This window comes from Puma concolor, chromosome B3, assembly GCF_028749965.1.
Source record: "Puma concolor isolate L17-30 chromosome B3, mPumCon1.1.hap2, whole genome shotgun sequence".
Classification (NCBI taxonomy): Eukaryota; Metazoa; Chordata; class Mammalia; order Carnivora; family Felidae; genus Puma; species Puma concolor.
Genome location: NC_141672.1, coordinates 37785958 through 37807283, shown reverse-complemented (window position 1 = coordinate 37807283; position 21326 = coordinate 37785958). Strand labels below are relative to the sequence as shown.

Genomic DNA, 21326 nt, shown 5'->3' with positions numbered 1-21326 from the left:
TGAGCTTCAAGCATGCTTGCACTTGGCTGTTGTTATTCTGCTTTTCATTCCAGAGTTCCTCAGTTAGTGGCCAACTCAGAAACCAAGGCAGGGAAAACCTTATAAGGGACCGTGGAGACCTTATTACAACTGTCTTTTTAAATTTTTTTAAAAACATTTTTTAATTAAAAAAATTTTTAAACATTTATTATTTAGAGAGTGGGCACAAGTGAGCGAGGGCGGTACCACAAGGGGCAGAGAGAGGGAGAGAGAGACACAGAGAGAAAGAGAGAAATGGGGCTCACCAGAAGCCGGTCTCATACTCACTCCATGCAGGACTTGAACTCACAAACCGTGAGACCATGACCTGAACCCAAGTCAGATGCTTAACGACTGAGCCACCGAGGCACCCAGTTTTTTTTTTTTTTTTTAATTATAACAATCTTGATTTTTTTTTTCTCCTCGCTAAAACAGAAAAGTTTCTGCCTATTGCTTTAGTGTTTTGGGCTGTCTAATTCTTGCTGATTGTGGTTTATGTGCATTTTTAAATGTTTCATTGCTATTCTGATCATGTCTCATAAGGAGACCTAAATGTTAGCTTTTATTTTTTTTTATTTTTATTTTTTTTATTTTTTTTTTCAACGTTTATTTATTTTTTTTGGGACAGAGAGAGACAGAGCATGAACGGGGGAGGGGCAGAGAGAGAGGGAGACACAGAATCGGAAACAGGCTCCAGGCTCTGAGCCATCAGCCCAGAGCCCGACGCGGGGCTCGAACTCACGGAGCGCGAGATCGTGACCTGGCTGAAGTCGGACGCTTAACTGACTGCGCCACCCAGGCGCCCCCTAAATGTTAGCTTTTAAACAAATCTTTCTAGTTGGAAGAATAACCCTGCTAATGCAACTTCAAAAACAGTCCTGCTTCTTACAGAAAAGCTTAAGGGAGTCACTGTAACTGATCTCAGTCTGTGATCTTTTTTAGAAAAAAAAAAATTGCACACTTAGATCCATTTAAATTATAGCATAGAAAATACAGAACATTTTGTTCTTTGCTCTTAACCTAGTGGGCTGAAATATTTTCCACCTATACCACCTTGTAGTACTGGGTTCTCATAGCTTCTACCTGCTGGGTAAGGATATTACTTCTAGTTGTCCCTAGAGTCCCTTCTTCAGGCCTCAGATGGTCATTATTCTAGAATCCTTATAAGATTTGGGAAATGAATTCACAGTATCAGTATGAAATCTGCTCTGTGCCTTAAAATATTTGTAGTTGTCAATCTTCCCAGCTCTATTTTACACCCCCTCCCCAAACCTCAAGAGTCATCGGTAGCCCCTCATTTTCTCTGTGCTTCATGTTCATATATCTAGAATCCAGCCACTTCTTGCCAGCTATGGATACCAGAGTCCAAGGCACCATCCCCTCTGGCCTGGATTTTTGCAATTTGAATAGCTTCTTGCTTGTGTCCCAGATTCTCACCATTCTCCCTTTAGTCTGTTCCCAGTTCAGCAGCCAGGAGTAATTTTTCAGAAATGTTAAGTCCTGTCATGTCAGCCCTGTTCCAAGTCTTCTAACAGCTTCCTATCACATTCAGAATAAAAGACAGGCACCCCGCTTTACCCTATCCGGTTACCGCTTCTCCTGGGACCCCATTTACCCACTCAGAGCCTTTGCGCTTGCTGCTTTCAGCTAATTGGCTTTCAGAACACCACATGACTGCTTAGAGCCTGTTTCTTTATCTTGAAATAGGAAGGCCTCTCCTCCCTTGGCCATCTCGTAACATTATTGAGAATTTCGGATACAGGTTTCCTCCACTATTCGACAGTACAGTATTCCTATGAAACCTTTCATAAACCAAAGTGGCACAAAGAAAAGAAGCAGGTTTGGAAAATTTTTCGAGCATTCCAAGACCCAAAAAATAACCTCACTTAGGCTTCTCTGATACCTGAGGACACATCTTGCTAATAGATGGGCAAAATACATTGAGATAAAGCCCAGACACTCACACAGTTCAAAGCTCTCATGGCTTCATGCTGAATTGCTGAGTTCCCCAGGGGGGAGCTGGGGAGTGCCCTTCAGGAAGGGCTTGCTGCAAAACAAACACTAAATGCTGTTTTGTTTTTGTTTTTGCTTTTTTTTCCCATAAAGCAAAAATCCTCTGTATTCCTTTGGGCTAGTGAAAACAGATATTAACAGAGGTTTTTCTGAAAAGCAAAGTGGCAAACCTGAACTTTTGAAAAGCAGGGAATCCCTGCAACAAGCTGTTTCCTCTCATGGTTCCTTGTTAATGTCTTACATTGTGCCTGGCAATGGTTCCCCCCAAGTGAGCTTTGTTTGGGTTGGGAGGGCTAAAGGAGAACCTGTAGGAACCTGTGCCTAGGCCTTTGTGTTAATATAATGGTTGGAGGGAAGGGAGGGGACAGGAGAGAGTTGAGTAGCCCAGCACTACACCTAGTTGTCATGGTGGGGAGGCAGCCAAGGCTAGGACTGCTGGGGAGTTTCAGAGGCAGGGCCAGTGGAAATGCCACGTGTTTCCTGTTCTCTTGTGTTAGAGCAGAACTGTGATCTCCAGGTCAAATCTCTGATAGAAAAATCCAACAATCTGTTCATTCTTTTGAACTATATTATTGTATGGGATAATTGATACAAATGATTTTTAAAAATAAGGTCACAAGCTTGAGATGATGAGGGAATGTGGGGCAAGCCGAGGGCAAGGTGCAGGCTAACAGCAAGCCCACCCCCACCCCCGCCCCCACCAGTGGGACATGTATAATATTCCTTGGACACTCCCAGGCTACCCAAAAACATGGAAAGGACAAAAAACAAATGGTTAAACTGATAAGAGTCTCCACCAGTTTACCAGAAAAAGGCAATCCCATTATAGCCTAAAGTCCAGGAACTCCCTAGTGTCTTAAAGTTAATGCTTTGCTAGAGGGAAAACCACCTTAGCTTGACAATAGCTAGGCCTCCAGCATGTGAAAGTCTGGAAACTCCCTCTTGACTTTATCTCTCCCGATTGCATAAAATGGTCACCCCCTACACTTGCAGTGTAACTCTTTCTGCCCACGGCTCCTGTCCCCTTGCTTTAATAAAATCACCTTTTTGCTCAAAAGATGTCTTTAAGAATTCATTCTTGGTTGGGGCCCCTGGGTGGCTCAGTGGGTCAAGCGTCCGACTTCACCTCAGGTCATGATCTGGCAGTTTGTGAGTTTGAGCCCTGTGTTGGGCTCTGTGCTGACAGCTCAGAGCCTGGAGCCTGCTTTGGATTCTGTGTCTCCCCCACTCTCTGCCCCTCCTGTGCTCATGCTCTGTCTCTGTCTCTCTCAACAATAAATACACGTTAAAAAATTTTTTTAAAGAATTCTTTCTTGGTTGTTGGCTCCAGACTCCATGAACCCCCCCCATCACCTCAAAATTTCATCAGAAATACAATTTTGAAGTCTTAAGTATGACTTCTTGTATCATTCAACGTTCTTACCATTGACGAGGCTAATCCAAATAATCTATTTCTTGTAACACCTGTGCCTATTTATGTCCGTTGTTTATAAGTGTGGAGGACTGGAGCAGGAACTAATCAAGTCAGAAAGAGGGAAGAGATGTTTGTAATGTCCATATATATTTCGTATGTCAAATGTGGTTGAGATGAAGAAAGGCAAATGATGTAATCTAATGTACTTGATGTATTGTCGAGAAGTTGTATGTTGGTAAATTGATTTGTCCTTTGTTTCATGAGAGGTTATACTTTTAACCTTGTGTTAAATTCTTCTGTAAGGAAAATTCTTTTGTGAATTGGAATATATTTATAAATTCATATTGGCTTTGGAGTGCGATTCATTGATTGTCATTCAGCCTTATGTGGGTACCCTGTGATCATCTTAGCAGGGAAAGTTGAGCAGGTGTGAGCTGTAGTTCTTTCCTGCAAAAGTTTTTCATTTAGCACCTGGAGAGGGGGAATGCTGAAAAAGATGAAGATTAACAGCCTTCCAGAAGTGTTGGTCCAAGTTTTCATTTATTCACTCTATGATTTTGAATGCCGTCAACTGATATCTTTTAAACTAAATGTCCTCATTCCGCATGGCCCAGTCAGTGTAGTTAGGAGTTAGAATCTAAGATCCACATCTACTCGAGTCCTGGAAAATGGATGCGTATCCATAATATCCTCAATTATACCAGATAATGTCTATTCAAGGGAGGTATTTTTAATTTAAAAGAGAAACGGCCTCCTATTAAATGACTCACTTGCGCTTGAGACATTCAGTGTTAATTCCAACCTTTCCTTTTTCTCTAGGCAAATAAGGGAGAGACTGAAGAACCAAGTCACTCAGATGAAGGAGCAAATTCCCGGTTTTACACCAGGCCTGGCAATTCTACAGGTATTATGATAGTGTATTTGCACGAATGTCCTCTTTTCCCAACTCATGAGTAGCACTTCAGACAGCAAGCACTTCACACATCTTCCTTCCTTTCTCTTTTCTTTCTCTTTCTTTCTCTTTCTCTTTCTCTTTCTCTTTCTCTTTCTCTTTCTCTTTCTCTTTCTCTTTCTCTTTCTCTTTCTCTTTCTCTTTCTCTTTCTCTTTCTCTCTCGGTTTCATGAAACCTCCTCATACCTTTTCAGGCTCTCTCTGCAGGCCGCTCTTCTTCAGCTCAGCTTGTACATGTTGCTGTATCCTGGCATCTGCTATTCTCTGGGGGCACCTCTTCTGTAGTCCAGACCTTTCGTCTCGGGATCCCTTTACACTTAAAAAATTTTAAGACCTTAACGACTTTTTGTTTATATGGATTCACCCGTTGATGTATACTGTATCAGAAGTTAAAATGTTTTTAAATATTTATATGTTTTAAAATATCAATAGTAAGTTTATTATATGTTAGAATGAGTAACATTCTTATGAAAAAAATAACTTTGAGGAAACAAAATTGAGGGGAGCTTGGGTGGCTCAGTTGGTTAAGCGTCCAACTTAGCTCAGGTCATGATCTCATGGCTTGTGAGTTTGAGATCCGCTTTGGCCTCTGTGCTGACAGCTCAGAGTCTGGAGCCTACTTGGGATTCTGTGTCTTCCTCTCTCTCTGCCCTGCCCCAGCTTATGCTCTCTCTCTCTGTCTCTCTCAAAAATAAATAAACATTTAAAAAATTTTTTTAAATAAAATAAAAAACAAAATTTAGTGAGAAGAGGGGCATTATTTTGCACTCTACTATCTGGCTTAATGAAAGACACCTGGATTCCCATCTGCTCCTGTGTTCAACCTCTTGCTACATGTTGGCTTGGTTGAAATATATGAAGAAAATCTGGACTTGTATAGATGTATAGTTGTAAAAAGGAAGAGGGTTTTTTTGTTGTTGTTTTGTGTTTGTTTGTTTTTGTAGTCTTCCCAGGTAATCGTGGATACTTTTGTTACTACAACAGGACTCAGTAAGTTTTTATAGTTTAGTTGCAATGTGGAATCTGACACTGTGCAGTGAACTCTCTCCTGGTTGGTTACATCCAAACCCACTGCTTTATGTTGCAGTTTGAATGGATATTTACCCATGCTTGGTTTGTTTTGTCTTCATTCCTCATTTAGAAAATAATGGTTCACTGAATTATGCAGATCTCCTGAATGTTAACACATTTCATTACGCAATGTAAAGAAAAGCACAATCATTAGTATCACAACACACTTAGCAGAAGAATCTTTGATTATTGAGAAGCTTGAGGAGCTCACAGGAGTGGATAAAAAAACTGATTTTCACTTGAAAGCTCAGATTTTACCTTTGGCAACAAATACTTTTAAGCTATTTTCCTTCAAGTAGCAGGCTCGCTCTGTCCAGTTTTGAGGAAATATTTGCCAGATATTCAAGCGTGAATAATCATTGTTTGTCAGCTGTTTTTTCAAGTAAAGATAGCGTTCCATGTAAAACTGTGGCAGTTCAGCTGACCAGGAGAAAAAGCACAGGGCTTTTCCTGGAGACCACCGCTTCTGTGTGGGGCACGAATGTTTGATGAGCCCTTCCCAGTTCCCCACACAGGATATAAAAGACATGTATGCAAGGGTGGAAGTTTAATAAGATTAATCATTTTTACTGCTTCGTCGAGAGCACTTCTATACTTGATCTTAGGCAAAAGGCCGAGAAGCAATCGAGAGCACTTTAAGTGAAATTGGCATCTGTTTTTACTGAGAGTGTGGCAGTGACTAGTATAGTTTGGTGCCATTGCCTTGATTTGTGCTAAGTCTCACCCACCATTGGCTTTGCAGCCTCCATACAGATGTGAAAAAGGCAGATGACATCACGGTATCATTATAAAGTAGTCTGGCACTTGAAAGGGTCTTGGGGTTCCCTCAAAAGTGGGTAAGCTGCCCCAAATCTGGCAGTTTAACCTGGCTCTTGATACCAGCTCTAGGTCAGTAACTTCTTTTTTTTTTTTTTTCTTTTTTCTTTTTTAAAAAGTTTATTGTTGGATTTACATCCAAGTTAGTTAGCATATAGTGCAACAGTGATTTCAGGAATAGATTCCTTAATGCCCCTTACCCATTTAGCCCATCCCACCTCCCCCAACCCCTGCAGTAACCCTGTGTATTCTCTATATTTAAGAGTCTCTTATGTTTTGTCCCCCTCCCCGTTTTTATATTCTTTTTGCTTCCCTTCCCTTATGTTCATCTGTTCTGTGTCTTAAAGTCCTCATATGAGTGAAGTCATATGATATTTGTCTTTCTCTGACTAATTTCGCTTAGCATAATACCCCGTAGTTCCGTCCACGTAGTTGCATATGGCAAGATTTCATTCTTTTTGATTGCCGGGTAGTATTCCATTGTACATGTATTCACCACATCTTCTTTATCCATTCATCTGTCAGTGGCCATTTGGGCTCTTTCCATACTTTGGCTATTGTCGATAGTGTTGCTCTAAACATTGGGCTGCATGCACCCCTTCAAAACAGTATACATGTATCCCTTGGATAAATGCCTAGTAGTGCAATTGCTGGGTTGTAGGGTAGTTCTGTTTTTAGTTTTTTGAGGAACCTCCATACTGTTTTCTAGAGTGGCTGCACCAGTTTGCGTTCCCATAGGTCAGTAACTTCTAAACCTGGGCTTCTTCTGAATTCTGGACTCTTGGTTTCTTGGAAAACTCTCACTTCCCTTTCTTCTCTGATCTCCTTTGCTTCCTGTTCCTTATTTTCCTGATACCTAAACCATTTGGATGCCATAGGGTACAGCCACAAAACCCCTTTTCCACCTATTCCTTCCCTCAGTGAGCTCACCTGGTTCCATGGCTACCCGGGAGAGTCCTTCCTGATTGAGGCCTCTGTCCAGGGTTTCTTCCTGAGCTCCAGATTCACCCAGTAGGACGTCTTCAACAAATTGGTAGGAGGCATTCAATGAATGTTTTGTCAGATGGACACATGGACAGACGCACATTTGAAGGGTTGACTTGGATGACAGGAAGCCAATAACTTTCGTTTGAAATTCCCTTCAGAGATGGCTGCTTCCTCACTTCACATTTCTGGTGTGTCTCCGCATGTTATCGTTTAATCCCTTACTAAGTTTTCTGTTCCATGTTCATCAAGAATTCCAGAGTGAATGGTTCTTAAATACTTCCCCCTGTTGCTGTTCATTATCCAGGAGGCCTTAGCCGAGAAGAAAAGCACACAGGCCTGGGTGTGTTCTTGGCTGTGGTGGGTTTTTCATTTCTTTGCAGATTAATGAGAATCAAAGGTATATGTTGTGGACATTCACTTGGTTCGCTTGGGAGACCAGTTATTTCTTGACTTATTCTTGTGAATTGTTTAGTGTAGAAAGAGGAAATGTGGTAGGCAAGAACTCTATTTCTATAAACCTTTTCAGAAGATTTCAGAAAGGATTCAAAAAAACAATCCCAATATTAGCAATATTGTGATTTTTTTTCCCGTTTTTAAGATCAACTTCTGAACTCGTATTTCGAATTTATTGATTGCGAGACTTTTTGTTACATAAACACTTCTGCAGCTTGTCTCCTCTGTGTTGCTGCCAGTGAAACAGTGTTAGAGTATTTTCATCTTGCACTTCAGCACCAAAGTTTACAACATCTTTCCCTGATGCAAGGCTTACATATTATGTTGTAATCACGTCCCTGCTACCTTGGACCTCTTGTTTTTTTTTCCCTCCTGGTGACTGACACCATCTTCCCATACACTCAACCAGAAACCTGTACTCTTCTCTTTAGGATTTCTCTCCCTCACTCTCTTGAGTCCCCTTAGTGAATGTCATGCTATTGATTGTGCCTCTCATAAGCTCTTTCAGTTTGTACTGCTTTCACCCTCTGAGGCCACTGCAGTCACCTGCTTACAGGTTTTAGGGTTCTAATCTGGACCCTGCTAGCCTGTCTTTAGCTGCTGCTGCAGGACCCACAATCATCCAGCCACACCCACCCTGTCCTTTACAGGAGTGAGAGTACTGCTTATACAGAGTGTCTGCTGTAGTCCAAACGGTTTGTATATATTTCTAGTTGTTCTGAGTTGCATACTAGCCCTATAATCGCGTTTCCTTATAGTCACAGTAACTGATGCTCAAAAGATCGTGGGTACTTGCCCTAAACCAGTCAGGAAGTGCCTGCGTCTGGGATGTGAACCCAGGTCTGTCTATCTCTGCACCCCATTTGCTTTTCCTTTTTGTTTTCCTAATTCCTTAGCATTGCAGTCAAGGATATTTGTGATCTGGTCCAGGTATATACACCTAAAAGTTGGATTTTTTTTTTTTTTTTTTTTTTTTAAAGAACGATGGACTGGTGACTTCCCAAACAACTGAATACTTAAAGGAAATTAAGACTTGACTTTTCACTATAAGAGATCAAATTGAGGCTGTATTTCTATCCCTTTAGCACATAAAATATTCATTATTAATAATATAATTCATTAGTTGCTTCCTATCAGGAATTATTCAGAGTGTTTTATATATAGTAACTCATTCAGCCCTCACAAAAGACATGGACAAAACAATAAAACGAATAAACTCAACTGGTCTGAATATCTACAGAAGGTTCCTGAAGCAGAAAGAAAAATTGATAAATAGGCCAACACCCTTTATGGTATAAAGCAGGGATCAGTAAACTGGGGCCCCATCCAAATGCTGCCCAATTTGGAAGCCGTTAAGAATGAAGCAGAAGAATATACAACAGGGTATGTGGCCCCCAAAAGCTAAAATATATACGGTCTGACCCTGTACAGAAATAGTTTGCAGACTGTTGGTGTTAAGAAAAAAAAAAGTCCCTAATTTATTCTGGGATAGGACCTTTTTAGAATAATGCAATTCACCTTTTTCAGGGAGGAAATTAGCATTACTGATAAAGTGCTTCAGTGATTTTCTTGATAAACTGTGATGGGATTAAGATTTGTTCTCGGAAACCACTCTTCCACCTACTCACTTGACTGTCAGTCAAGAATCTACTGTTTTTCAGCTAAACATTCTTTCCGCATCTAGTCTGCCAGTGATTGTGTAACCTTTTCCCCTATGACGTGTCCATACTGAGAGGCTTTAGGAGGTCTTTTCCTTTGCACTAGGCTTACCTTAAAACTTTGATACATGCTTGTAATCATAACTATTGCACTTTATTTTTAAAACTGGTGGCAGTTTTGGAATTTTTTAAAAAAAGATTTCATCTTTTTTTTTTAAATTTTTTTTTTTTCAAACGTTTATTTATTTTTGGGACAGAGAGAGACAGAGCATGAACGGGGGAGGGACAGAGAGAGAGGGAGACACAGAATCGGAAACAGGCTCCAGGCTCTGAGCCATCAGCCCAGAGCCTGACGCGGGGCTCGAACTCCCGGACCGCGAGATCGTGACCTGGCTGAAGTCGGACTCTTAACCGACTGCGCCACCCAGGCGCCCCAAAAGATTTCATCTTTTAAAAATGTGTATTTTTGAGAGAGACAGAGAGAGCAAGGGAGGGGCGGAGAGAGAAAGGGAGAGAATCTCAAGCAGGCTCTGCATCGTCAGCACAGAGCCTGACGCTGGGCAAGGACTCATGAACCATGAGGTCATGACCTGAGCCAAAATCAAGAGTCAGATGCTTACCCTCACCACCCAGCCAGGTGCCCCTAAAAGATTTCAGTTTTAAGTAATCTCTACACCCAGTCTGGGGCTCAAACTTAACAACCCTGAGACCAAGAGCCAGTCGCTTACTCCACCATCTGAACCAGCCAGGTGCCCTTGGTTTTGGAGTTTTAGAAAAATTCTTTCAGAAATATGCAGACAGAAAGCAGTTACCTGTAAAAGAACCACAACAAAAGACTTGAGACTTATCACTAGATGCTGAAGATAGCATTTATGAAGGAAAACTTCGTGACTCCAGATTCAGCCAGGTAAATCCTCTCGAGGGCAAACACAGCAGAAAAATATTTTCAGATACACATAGACTCAGAAAATGCCCACATACCTTTTCTGGGAAAGTGACTTAAAGTTGCATTTCCGCTGCCTGGGGGATGTATGAAGATGAACTATAGAACAGAGAAGTTGTGGTTTAAAAATGTCTGGTAGTGAATAACAAAACCATCTAATCTCAGAATTGAGTTTAAATAACTAATTGTAGGGGCCCCTGGGTGGCAAATTGTGGTTGTGCGTCCAACTCTTGACTTCAGCTCAGATCATGTCCCAGGGTTGTGAGATTGAGCCCCACTTTGGGCTCTGTGCTGAGCATGGAGGTTGCCTGGAATTCTCTCCCCTTCTCTCTGCCCGTCTCCCCTAGTCATACTCGTGCACACAGCACACGCTCTCTCTCTAAAATAAAAAATAAATGTAGTTTAAATATTAATGATAATGAGAGGAACAATACTGTTGTGTTTGGAACCACCTCCTTTCCTACTTAGATTTAAGAATCCCAGAGTATGTTTAATGTGGTAACTGAATCAGTGAGGGCTTGAATGATAGGGGCAAGGAACACACAGAAAATGACTGAAGAAGAAACAGGAGAGGCTCTGAAATTCTGGGGGTGCCCCCACAGGAAGCAGGTAACCCATAGAAAAATCAAATTCCCGTCAAAGGATTCATCTGACTCTTGAAATTCAGATGAGTGCAGGCAGAACTGAGAAGTATCTGTAGAAGGGACAGCCGAAGCTGAGAGGAAGGCCAGGTTCTATGACCCTGAGGAGAGCTTCCAGGAACCCCATCAACATGACAAGGACTGGAAGCGCTCACCCTTCTTTCTGTGCGGTTGTCCTCTTAAAAGGAGTCCTGCGTCTGTTACCTGTGGTATCAGTGGACCTACCATTTTTCCCCTCTGCGGTTTTGGGAGAAACCGGACTTACTGTTGATCACGAGAACGTGGAAAAATAGTTGTAAAATAAAAATTTACAGATATATGGCCAACAGTGAAAAACTCTTAAGTATGTTCATGATTAGAGAAGCTGAGGGAACCCAGTGAGACCGGCATGGTAGTCAGAGGGTTTGCTCCTGTACCACAACACTTTGCTCTCTGTCTTGAGGGCAGCGGACTGCCCTCTGCCTCACATAGCTCTTCCGAGTAAGCTAGGATTAGCTCCACCCCAGCGGGTTTCTCTTCTCTGTGTAACTGGGCGAGAGAATTTTCCACTGCCCCCCGGGGGCTGGGGGGGTGGGAGAGAGGGTGCCCAATATACCTTCTGGGTTTTCCTGACTCCCACAGCTATGGTGTTTCTCTTGCCTGATGACAGTTCAGCCCTCCATGCTCTGTGGTTCTGTACGGCAGCTCCAAGGCAGATTCCACATGTTTCAGGCAAGCCTGTGGCTCCTTTGTTTAGTTCCCATGGCAGATGCAGATGTCCCCTCCTTTATTACTTTTTTTTTTTTTTGCCTTGTGGCTTTTTCAGTGGGAATCAGGTGGGCCTTGTTTGGGGAGGGATTGGTAACACCACTGTGTTCATATCTCCGTTCTGCCCCAACATTCTCCTATTCTCCTGTGAAGTCCTCTGCAACAAGAATCTCATGATTAAACATTCCTTTTATCAAAACTAAAACTTTAGAAGCTTTTCTGTACACTTTGCCTTTCCTTGATCGTCTGATTTGCATGTATTTATTATTCTAGGTTGGCGACAGAGATGATTCTAATCTTTATATAAATGTGAAGCTGAAGGCTGCGGAAGAGGTAAAGCCCGGAAGGGCAGCGCCGTCACCCCCAGCCCACCCCCTCCCCAGGTCTTGTTGGTGACCCCGTGCCCTTTGTGCCCTCCCTGTAAAAGCTTTCATTGCCCATAGCAGGTTTGAGTCAGAAATGCAGGGCTGAAGCTGCAGCTTCCGGTTTACCCTGGGATGTTTTCTAATCAGTGATGTGCCGACTTCCCAAAGAGCAGGAACAGTGGACGTGAAATTGCTTTAGTACAGTGGTGACAATGAACAAGTAAAGGATGAATGGGTCAAAGTGAGAGACTCATTCTTCAGACCATACGGGGGTGTGAGGTGCCTGGGTGGCTCAGTCGGTTAAGCAGTTAAGTGTTTGACTTTTGATTTCAGCTCAGGTCATGATCTCACAGTTCTCGAGATCGAGCCCGTGTCGGGCTCTGCCCTAGCATAGCAGAGCCTGCTTGGGATTCTCTCTCCCTTTCTCTTTGCCCCTCCCCTGCTTGTGTGTGTGTGTGTGTGTGTGTGTGTGTGTGTGTGTGTGTGTGTGTGTGTGTGCGCGCGCGCGCGCACCCATGCACACACGCACACTTTCTCTCTTTAAATAAATAAAAGCAAGCATACAAGGGTGAAAGGGTGACTAAGGCCATCTGATTTGTTAGTCATATTGGTTAAAAGAAATGGGCCCATGTCTGACATTCTCTTGCCTGTTTTAAATGTTCATTTTTGCAGATTGGGATCAAAGCCACGCACATTAAGTTACCAAGAACAGCCACAGAATCTGAGGTGAGCTGTGAGGAATTGACTGTTAAGAGGGGCAGCTAAAGTGCTTTCATCTCTGGTCTTTGGTTTAGTGGAATTTTAGGGATTGGTACATTCACCATATGAAAGACCTCGAGGTAATTCTTTCTTTGCAGACTCTGCTTCCAGAAAATTTCTGAAACACCCAGAGTAAATGGTGCCATCCTGGGGTATGGCTGTGTGTATACTCAGTGCATGATCACAGTGTGTTTTGCTTCAAACCCCCTGCAGTATTCACTACAAACCAATCCCAGACCTGTAGCTGTTTGCCTTTTAAAAACCAAATATGGGGGCGCCTGGGTGGCTCAGTCGGTTAAGCGGCCAACTTCGCCTCAGGTCATGATCTCACGGTCCGTGAGTTTGAGCCCCGCGTCGGGCTCTGTGCTGACAGTTCAGAGCCTGTTTCCGATTCTGTGTCTCCCTCTCTCTGACCCTCCCCCGTTCATGCTCTGTCTCTCTCTGTCTCAAAAATAAATAAACGTTAAAAAAAAATGTTTTTTAAAAAATAAATAAATAAATAAAAACCAAATATGTATTCCATTTATGTGATGTTCAAGAATAGGCCAAACAGGTCATTAGTGATTAAACTCAGAAGTGTAGTTGCTTGAGGGTGCAGGGGTAACTGTGAAGGGGCAGGAGGGAGAAAGAACTTTTTGAGGTCATGGAAATGTTCTACGTTCTGTGTCCAGTGGGGTAGCCACTAGCCCCCTGTGGCCGTTTAATTAGAATGAAACAAAATGTAAAATTCAGTTCCTTGGTTGTGCTAGCCATGTTGACAAGCATTCAGTAGACATTACTGTGTGGTAAAGGGCACATTATAGAACGTTTCTGTCATCACAGATCTTGGTTTGGGTGAGTAACATGGCTATTGCTATTAAAGTTCTTAGCTCTTTTTCTTGATGGCGTTCTTAGCAGACACTGAAGATTACATATGGTGTTAGAATTGCTCTCAGGTTCAAGGGGAGGTACATTCTCAGAGGACTGCGATTAAACTCCTGGGGGAAAATAGGGCAACCAAAAAGTGTTTCTCCACCTTTTTGGTTTCTGTGTATAACACAAATTGTGTGCGCTATTTCTTTTAGGTGTTGAGGTACGTTACATTGTTGAATGAAGACCTCACTGTACATGGTTTCATAGTGCAGCTACCTTTAGATTCAGAGAACCCCATTAACACCGAAGCAGTGGTCAATGCCATTGTACCCGAAAAGGATGTGGATGGGTGAGTGCGCCTCGGCTCTCTGTATCACGTTGCATGATTCCAATTATATTTCTGTTTCCAGAACAAACCATATGTGCTTCTGGAGTGTAAAGACATCTAATTATCTTTATTTCTCCCTTCATTGCTTTGTTTTAGATTGACTAGCATCAGTGCTGGAAAACTTGCTAGAGGTGACCTCCATGACTGTTTCATCCCTTGTACGCCTAAAGGATGCTTGGAGCTCATCAAACAGACAGGTAAAAACAAATGTGAAAACAAAGCACCGTTTCTTGGGTCTGGTCTTGACCCATGGAGGTAAGGGGGAGGTACACTGTGGGCCCTAAATGAATGGACTTGATTGGCACAACGACCTGTCGGCTGGGGGCTTTTCCTAAATTCTCAAACTTTTTCGACAGCTCTATGGATTAGGTACTGTTACCGTTTGACAGCTTGAGAAAACAGGCTCCGAGAGACACATAACTTGTCCCAGAGGCAGCCATGTCAAGATGTGAGCTCAGGGTTATTTGAGTTCAACGAAATTTATTTATTTAATTATTTGTTTTTGTTTTTATTATTTTTTGTTTGTTTGTTTTCAAAGAAGTTTGCTTTTTATGGAAAAGTAACTTATAGAGTCCTAAGAATTCAGACAAAGTGAAAAGTCCCAACCCCCCACATGGGCACTGAGTTGAGTTTGAGGACTCGACAGATGGCTGGAAACAGATCTCTTGAACAGTTGGCCATATTACCCCACCACCTAGTCAACATCTTGGTATTTTAATTTCATCATGAACACTTTTTGCAGAGGTTATTTTTTACCAGGAAATGTGTCCTATTTAAAGGAAGTGGATCAGAAGTTTCAAGTGGAAAATGCTGGCCAACGTATATGAAAATTTTCTGTGGTTGGCAAGAAAAGGTTAAGCTGTAAGCCTTGGGACAGCTATTACTGTTCAGTCCTCCAACTAAATTTATATACTCTAAAGCATGTTTAGCAAACGATGCATTACAGAAGCAAATCCCATGAGCCACAGCAGCTTCTCTGCCCCAACACAGCTTCAAGTCCTTCTCTGAATCCTCGAAAGTCTATAATAAGGTACCTTTCAGACACCTCAGACTTTGAGGGCTTTACTTCTAGATGCTTATGATATTAGCATTACATAGAAGCTTATCTTTTTTGAATAAAATTAATGTTATACAGGAAGCACAGTTTAAAATAAGCCACCTTAAATAAGCAAGAGTCCACTCAAGCCGGGCTGCATAGAGGAGCTCAGGTGGAGTCTTTGAGGTCTTACCCCTGCTTTCTTCTTGTGGTGGCTCATTCTTGGGCTCTCCTTGGCTGCCCCGAGCATCTCCAGCCTTGTGCCTCACAGTCATACGATTAGCTCTCATTGGCCAGGGACAGAAATGTGAGTGAGGGGCGCCTGGGTGGCTCAGTCGGTTAAGCGTCCAACTCTTGGTTTCAGCTCAGGTCATGATCTCATGGTTTGTGACTTTGAGCTGCACATCGGGCTCTGTGCTGACTCATAGAACCTGCTTGAAATTCTCTCTCTCCCTCTCTGTCTGCCCCTCCCGTGGTCATGTGCTCGCTCTCTCTCTCCCTCTCTTTTTCTCTCAAAATAAATAAAGAAAATATTTAAAAAATAAAAAAGAAAAGAAATGTGGGGGAGTACCCAGATCATCTCCTTTAATGAGTAGAGTATGTCAGTCCTGGAAAGGACATTGGGATAGTGCCAGAAGAATGGATGCTGAGTCATCAAAAAAGAAAGCTTTCTGCTACATTTAAAGTTCCCCTTTATCACTTCCCTGCAAATAATCCTGTGGCTCAGGCCCTATGCCAAAAGAGAAATCTGGATGAGGAACTACATAAATAAACTTACCAGAGTTGGAAAGAATTACTGATACTCCTCTAATTTCCTTTGCTTCTGTCCAGCACGTCATATGTACCCTATTTGTTATAACTATTTTTCCCATGTAAGTAAATCTACTGTCTTCCATATGGCTGTTTAGCTGTATGTCAGGGTTTCTTTCTTCTTTGAGTGTAGGTTTTCTTCCCACTCTCCTATGACTCAATGAATGGATCTTGGCTTAGTCTGCTCCCCAAAACCCACAGCAAGGAAGGCACAGTATAAGTCCCAATTTGCAGCTGAAACCCTAGAGCTGAGACTATTATTGCCAAAGAAGGGATGTTTTTACGAAGATTTCTGTTTGATGCTCAGAACCCGTGTTTGTGCACTTGTTCTGAATTTTCCCATTTAGGTGGTGTGTGAAGAGGCGACTTCTCCCCACACTCTGACTCACCCTGGCTGTTCTTTCAGGGGTGCAGATTGCTGGAAGGCACGCCGTGGTGGTCGGGCGCAGTAAGATAGTCGGTGCGCCCATGCATGACCTGCTTCTGTGGAACCACGCCACAGTGACCACCTGCCACTCCAAGACCGCCAACCTAGGCGAGGAGGTAAGGGGACCGCAGCGGAGTGGAAGGGTTCTGTGTGTGCCTGTACGCACACGTGTGCGGTGGGCGTTCTCACCTGGTTTTCAGTGCAGAAACTGCCATGTACTTCACTCAATATCTCATTTAACCCCTACAGCAACTCCCTTAATTCTTGTCTCATTTTACATGATGAAGAAACAAATTCTACTTAAAAACTTGCCCAAGTTGTACAGATTTTGTTCTGATCGTATTCTTTCTTTACCGGTCTGCGTCGTGGGAAGGTAGGGATTCTCAGTAGAGAAGCTGGGATGGATCACGGCAGCCAGATCGCAGATGTGTGACACAGTGGGGGCCTCAGAAGTGGAGGTGCTCCTGAGGGGGGTGTGGACGGTGGTCCCCTGGACCCCTGTCACATCTTGTTCTTGACCCTGCATCAGATCCCGGAGCCTAAGAATTCTCACGTGTACCTGTCCTGGCTGACAACGCACCTTCTCTTTTAATCCCCCCGAAGCAGTGCTCTGCAGGAGGTGCTGGTCCCCGAACTGCGTAGGAGAGGGGGCAGCCTTCCAACGCCTCGTAATTTAGAGCCGGGCCTGTGGCTCCAAGCCAGTGCTCCTCCCTGCCCTACGTGTTTTCATCACGTTCCCCATTTGGGAAGATTTTAGTAGTGGGGAGCATTTTGGCACATGGAGGAATGAGCCCAGCATAGGAACTGTCAGACGTGGTGTGTGGTCTGCATAAAATAGCTGATGACATTGAACAAGTTCATACAAAGCTCAGGGATGTCTGTTCCACGTGTACATTTTTATTTGTTTGTTTGTTTTATGTCTCACTGTTTAATTTCTCAAATCAAAATCCTCTTTTCCTAGGTAAATAAAGGTGACATCCTGGTGGTTGCAACTGGTCAGCCCGAAATGGTAAAAGGGGAGTGGATCAAGCCTGGGGCAATAGTCATCGACTGTGGGATCAATTATATCCCGGGTGAGTGCCGCTGGAGGATGCAGGTGCTGTCTGGTGTAGGGTGGGCAGAGGAAGACATCTAGGTCATCACGTGAAGCCTACGTGAGAACCTCTTGTCCCGTGTCAGGCTCGAAGTGCTAAGGTTCAGAGCAAGTGCCCTGCCCGGGGTGCATGCAGTTAGTAGTTGACAGCCTGATGGCGGAAGCTGCTGATTTTAGCCACCGGGCTGTGCATTTCCTGAGATGGCTTTGCCTAAGGAGAGGGTGGGGGAGGGGGCATGAGGGGGATCTCACAGCTGCCTTGCCTTCACGCAGAGGTCACCCTTTATTTTTAACAAAGGACGAGTGGATTTAAAATGCAACGTGATCTTTGCAGAATGCTCGGTGCCTCCAGGAGAGGGGCTAGCTTTGCCAAGACTCCCATAGGAGGGCTTTACTGAGAAGGCTTGGACCCAGACCCTTTCAGGCAGAGAGAGTAAAGCCAGCGCACTGTCATTCCCTCCCAATTGTTCCCTGTGTCAGATTCGTTTTTAAATATCGGAAATTTTCCCTGTCTTCTGTCTTCGGTCTCCAGTGAGTGTTAACCCTCGCAGGTGGACGCCCTGCTGTGCGTTGGTTACTGGTCTCCCACGGCCAGCTGACTCCCACGCACATCCATCTGCGAGTTCTTGCCGTGTTGGTGGGTCTTGACGTGGAGCTTCTTCCTCCCACGTTACCTGTCAAACTCCTCAGCCCCACCCTGGTTTCAGCCAGCTCTGTGGCCGTTTATCTCACACCACTTTTGAACACGTGTCTTCACGTGTTGCCGAGTGGACCACGTGCCCTTCTCTGCCCGAGCCTTGCTTGTCCCTGGCGGCTTCTATCCCCACATCCTCTGCAGTGGGTGGTTCCCTCACGGTGACGTTTTCAAAATTTGACAGGACAATACAGTGAATAAAACTGTACACGTGCCTCACAGATTCAAGAAAGGAACAGCCTTTCATCAGACAGCTGTTTCTGTGCATCACACACCAGGGCAGGCCTTGGGCTACGTGGTCGGAAAAACTCCACTTTGATCTTCAGTTTAAGCCACTTCCTCTCTATCTCTCCTTCTCTTGAAAATCCTTCTCTCCCTCCCTCCCTGCCCACAGAACTTTGTGTCTCTTTTACTGTGTGTGGTGTCCTGTGCTGTCCTCCACCTTGGAGCCGTGGTCTCTGCAGTTCCTTGTCTAGCTTTATGCCCTCTAACTGCTGGCACTCCCACCTGTTGAATTGTTGAAGGGAGTTTCAGCAAGAATATTGGGTTTTTTTTCCCCCTTCCCATCTCAAGTTTGAAACATAGACACTAAGCTGCCAGGAACATTAGTCACTGTCAAGCCTTCACCATTTTTAACCTCCCTCCCACTCTCCTTACCGTGCTTTTAAGACAGTAGCTCATAATTGATCACTCATTTTCTTGTAGTGTAATTATCTAATGGGTGATAAAGAAATTGCTCTCCTACAACTCCTCACTTTGAGTACTTGTGATATGACATTCAAGCCCATTCTGTTTAAAACCTTGCATCTTCTGTATCATATTTCTGCATTTTGGCATTTTGGGGGGCAGGGAGGGGGATTTGAGAGATTTGAGAAGATGGAAGAAAAAAACACCTGGATAGGAATCTTGAGTCCCACAGGCATGAAATGTTGAATTAAACATGAAACTCCCCATCCTGTTCACATTTATTCCTCACACAGATGTTGAAATATGAGTAAGAGCAAATCAATATCTGGTCAGCTGTGTTTTTACTGATCTGGGGTATTTAGTAAATAAGTTTTGATAAGGCTGGATGTTATTGTTTCCTTCTCAAATTATCTTTAGTAAGCCAAGCAGAAAGGCTGCTTTTATGTGTTTCTCTTCTGCTCTGAACTTGAATCTTAAAAGTATTCCTTTTCTTTTTTTTTTGAAAAAAAAAAAAAACAAAACAAAATTCATTCTTAATTTGGCAAATGTCTTAGGATATTATCCCTGCGTGGACCATGCAAATGACTTTTTTTCTTTAAAGTTTTTTTTGAGAGAAAAAGAGCATGAGGAGGAGGAAGGGGAGAGACAGAGAGAGAGAGGGAGAGAGAGAATCCCAAGCAGGCTCTATCCTGTCTGTAGAGCCTGACATGGGGCCTGAGATCATGACCTGAGCCAAAATCAAGAGTCAAACCGACACCCAACTGACCAAGCCACCCAGATGCCCCGCAAATGATTTAAATAATCAAAATATAAGTCAGGATACGGCCCAATTACAGAACATGATGCCTTGAAAATGAACATTGGCAAAGAATAGTATTTAGTTCCTCCAGTCCACCCACTGGTCTGTAATTCAGTGATTGGATTTTGTACCTATAATTCACAATGAAAGAGAAATTCTAGGGCTCAGATAAATAACCAGAATGTTTATTGGTTAGTGAAACCATACACTTAGTTTGAGAAGTGGTCACTTTTTCTACTGACCACATCATACTTTACACAAAACACTGGACATATACCAGAGGGCACTCGGGTCAACCCTAATAGTGTTGATTCAGGAGCAAAACAGAGCTCATTTAGTGTAGCAGTTGTACAGTGATTGATGTGTCTCCTATATATGGAGACACTAAAATGACTAGCATGAATAAATAGGAAGAGGTACAGGGCATTTTAGACTAATGTCCATGTTAGACTATTGAAACCTGTACAGTAGCTCTTAGCCATAGCTCCTTGGCATTTTGAAATGACCATAGGGGCGCCTGGGTGGCCCGGTCAGTTAAGCCTCCGACTTTGGCTCAGGTCATGATCTCACGGTCCGTGAGTTCGAGCCCCGCGTCGGGCTCTGTGCTGACAGCTCAGAGCCTGGAGCCTGTTTCAGATTCTGTGTCTCCCTCTCTCTCTGTCCCTCCCCTGTTCATGCTGTCTCTCTCTCTCTCTCTCTGTCTCAAAAATAAATAAACGTTAAAAAAAAAATTTAAATAAAAAAAAAATGAAATGACTATAGGGTTCTGAGAGGAAATGTTCTGTGGTAGCTTGCTTTACAATTTAGCAACCTGAAACTATCCCAAGGAGAGATATTCTCCAGCTCCTTATAGTACATATAGAAAATATCCTATGTATCTAGGATGGGAAGAGAAACCCTTATGTTTAGAGAACGCTTTTTAAAAAAAATTTTTTTTAATGTTTATTCATTCCTGGAAGAGAGAGACAGAGTGCAAACAGGGGTGGGGCAGAGAGAGAGGGAGACACAGAATCTGAAACAGGCTCCAGGCTCTGAACTGTCAGCACAGAGCCCAACACGGGGCTCAAACTCATGAACCGTGAGGTTGTGACCTGAGCCGAAGTCGGATACTAAACCAACTAAGCCACCCAGGCGCTCCTAGAGAATGCTTTTTCGATTTCAAGAATGCACACAATTTCTGACTTGATTCTCAGTGAGCTTGTGAAATAGGTAGTGTCAGTCCTTTGCAATCTTTGGCCTTCTGGTCAGGAAGGAGCCGACAGAGGCTAAGGACTGGCAGTCAGCTGATCCTAGAACTTAGATCTCTTGAAGTCTGACTTTTGGCTACATCCTAAAGTTTGCTCTGTCGGTTGTGGTGATCTGATCAAACAGAAGGGGTGAAATGGCTAAGATCCTACCAGATCCTGCCTCGGGAGCCTTAGAGCTGCAGGGTCTAGCCCTGTCCCCCAGCCCCTCCCGGAAGTGCACTGAAGCCAAGTAGAGGAGGTACTTTGTGTGAGTGAGCAGTGATGCATCACTGGGTTTTGTTCTCTCGAATAGCTCTTCTTTGCTGGTGAGATTTGTAGTTGTTCTGATTTCCTTTTAAGGGAAGCGTAATTATATTCTTTGCCTTTTGCATACATTTAAGTAGCTGCTTGTCTCTGGAATTGGATGTTGAATTGTTCCTCCAGCTCACGCATGGAGCTTACAAAGTGCTGACAGTT

The 21326-nt window shown here is 43.4% G+C and overlaps 1 protein-coding gene and 1 long non-coding RNA gene across 3 annotated transcripts in view; both read left to right on the top strand.

Annotated features, from left to right (window-relative positions):
* Positions 1–21326, top strand: part of MTHFD1 (methylenetetrahydrofolate dehydrogenase, cyclohydrolase and formyltetrahydrofolate synthetase 1) — a 62474-nt gene that overhangs the window by 11385 nt on the left and 29763 nt on the right. The window contains exons 2-8 of one of the 2 annotated variants that reach the window (XM_086709546.1): positions 4265–4349; positions 11987–12046; positions 12751–12804; positions 13902–14038; positions 14174–14274; positions 16330–16466; positions 17312–17423. In XM_086709546.1, the coding sequence (XP_086565672.1) occupies positions 4265–4349; positions 11987–12046; positions 12751–12804; positions 13902–14038; positions 14174–14274; positions 16330–16466; positions 17312–17423 (686 nt within the window). Of the gene's footprint in view, positions 1–4264; positions 4350–11593; positions 11678–11986; positions 12047–12750; positions 12805–13901; positions 14039–14173; positions 14275–16329; positions 16467–17311; positions 17424–21326 lie in introns of those variants that run through there. The other variant, XM_086709547.1, reaches the window with a different exon arrangement.
* Positions 4360–8695, top strand: LOC147579908 (uncharacterized). The gene is made up of 2 exons (XR_015252306.1): positions 4360–5868; positions 5900–8695. It is a non-coding gene; the product is annotated as an uncharacterized LOC147579908 (long non-coding RNA).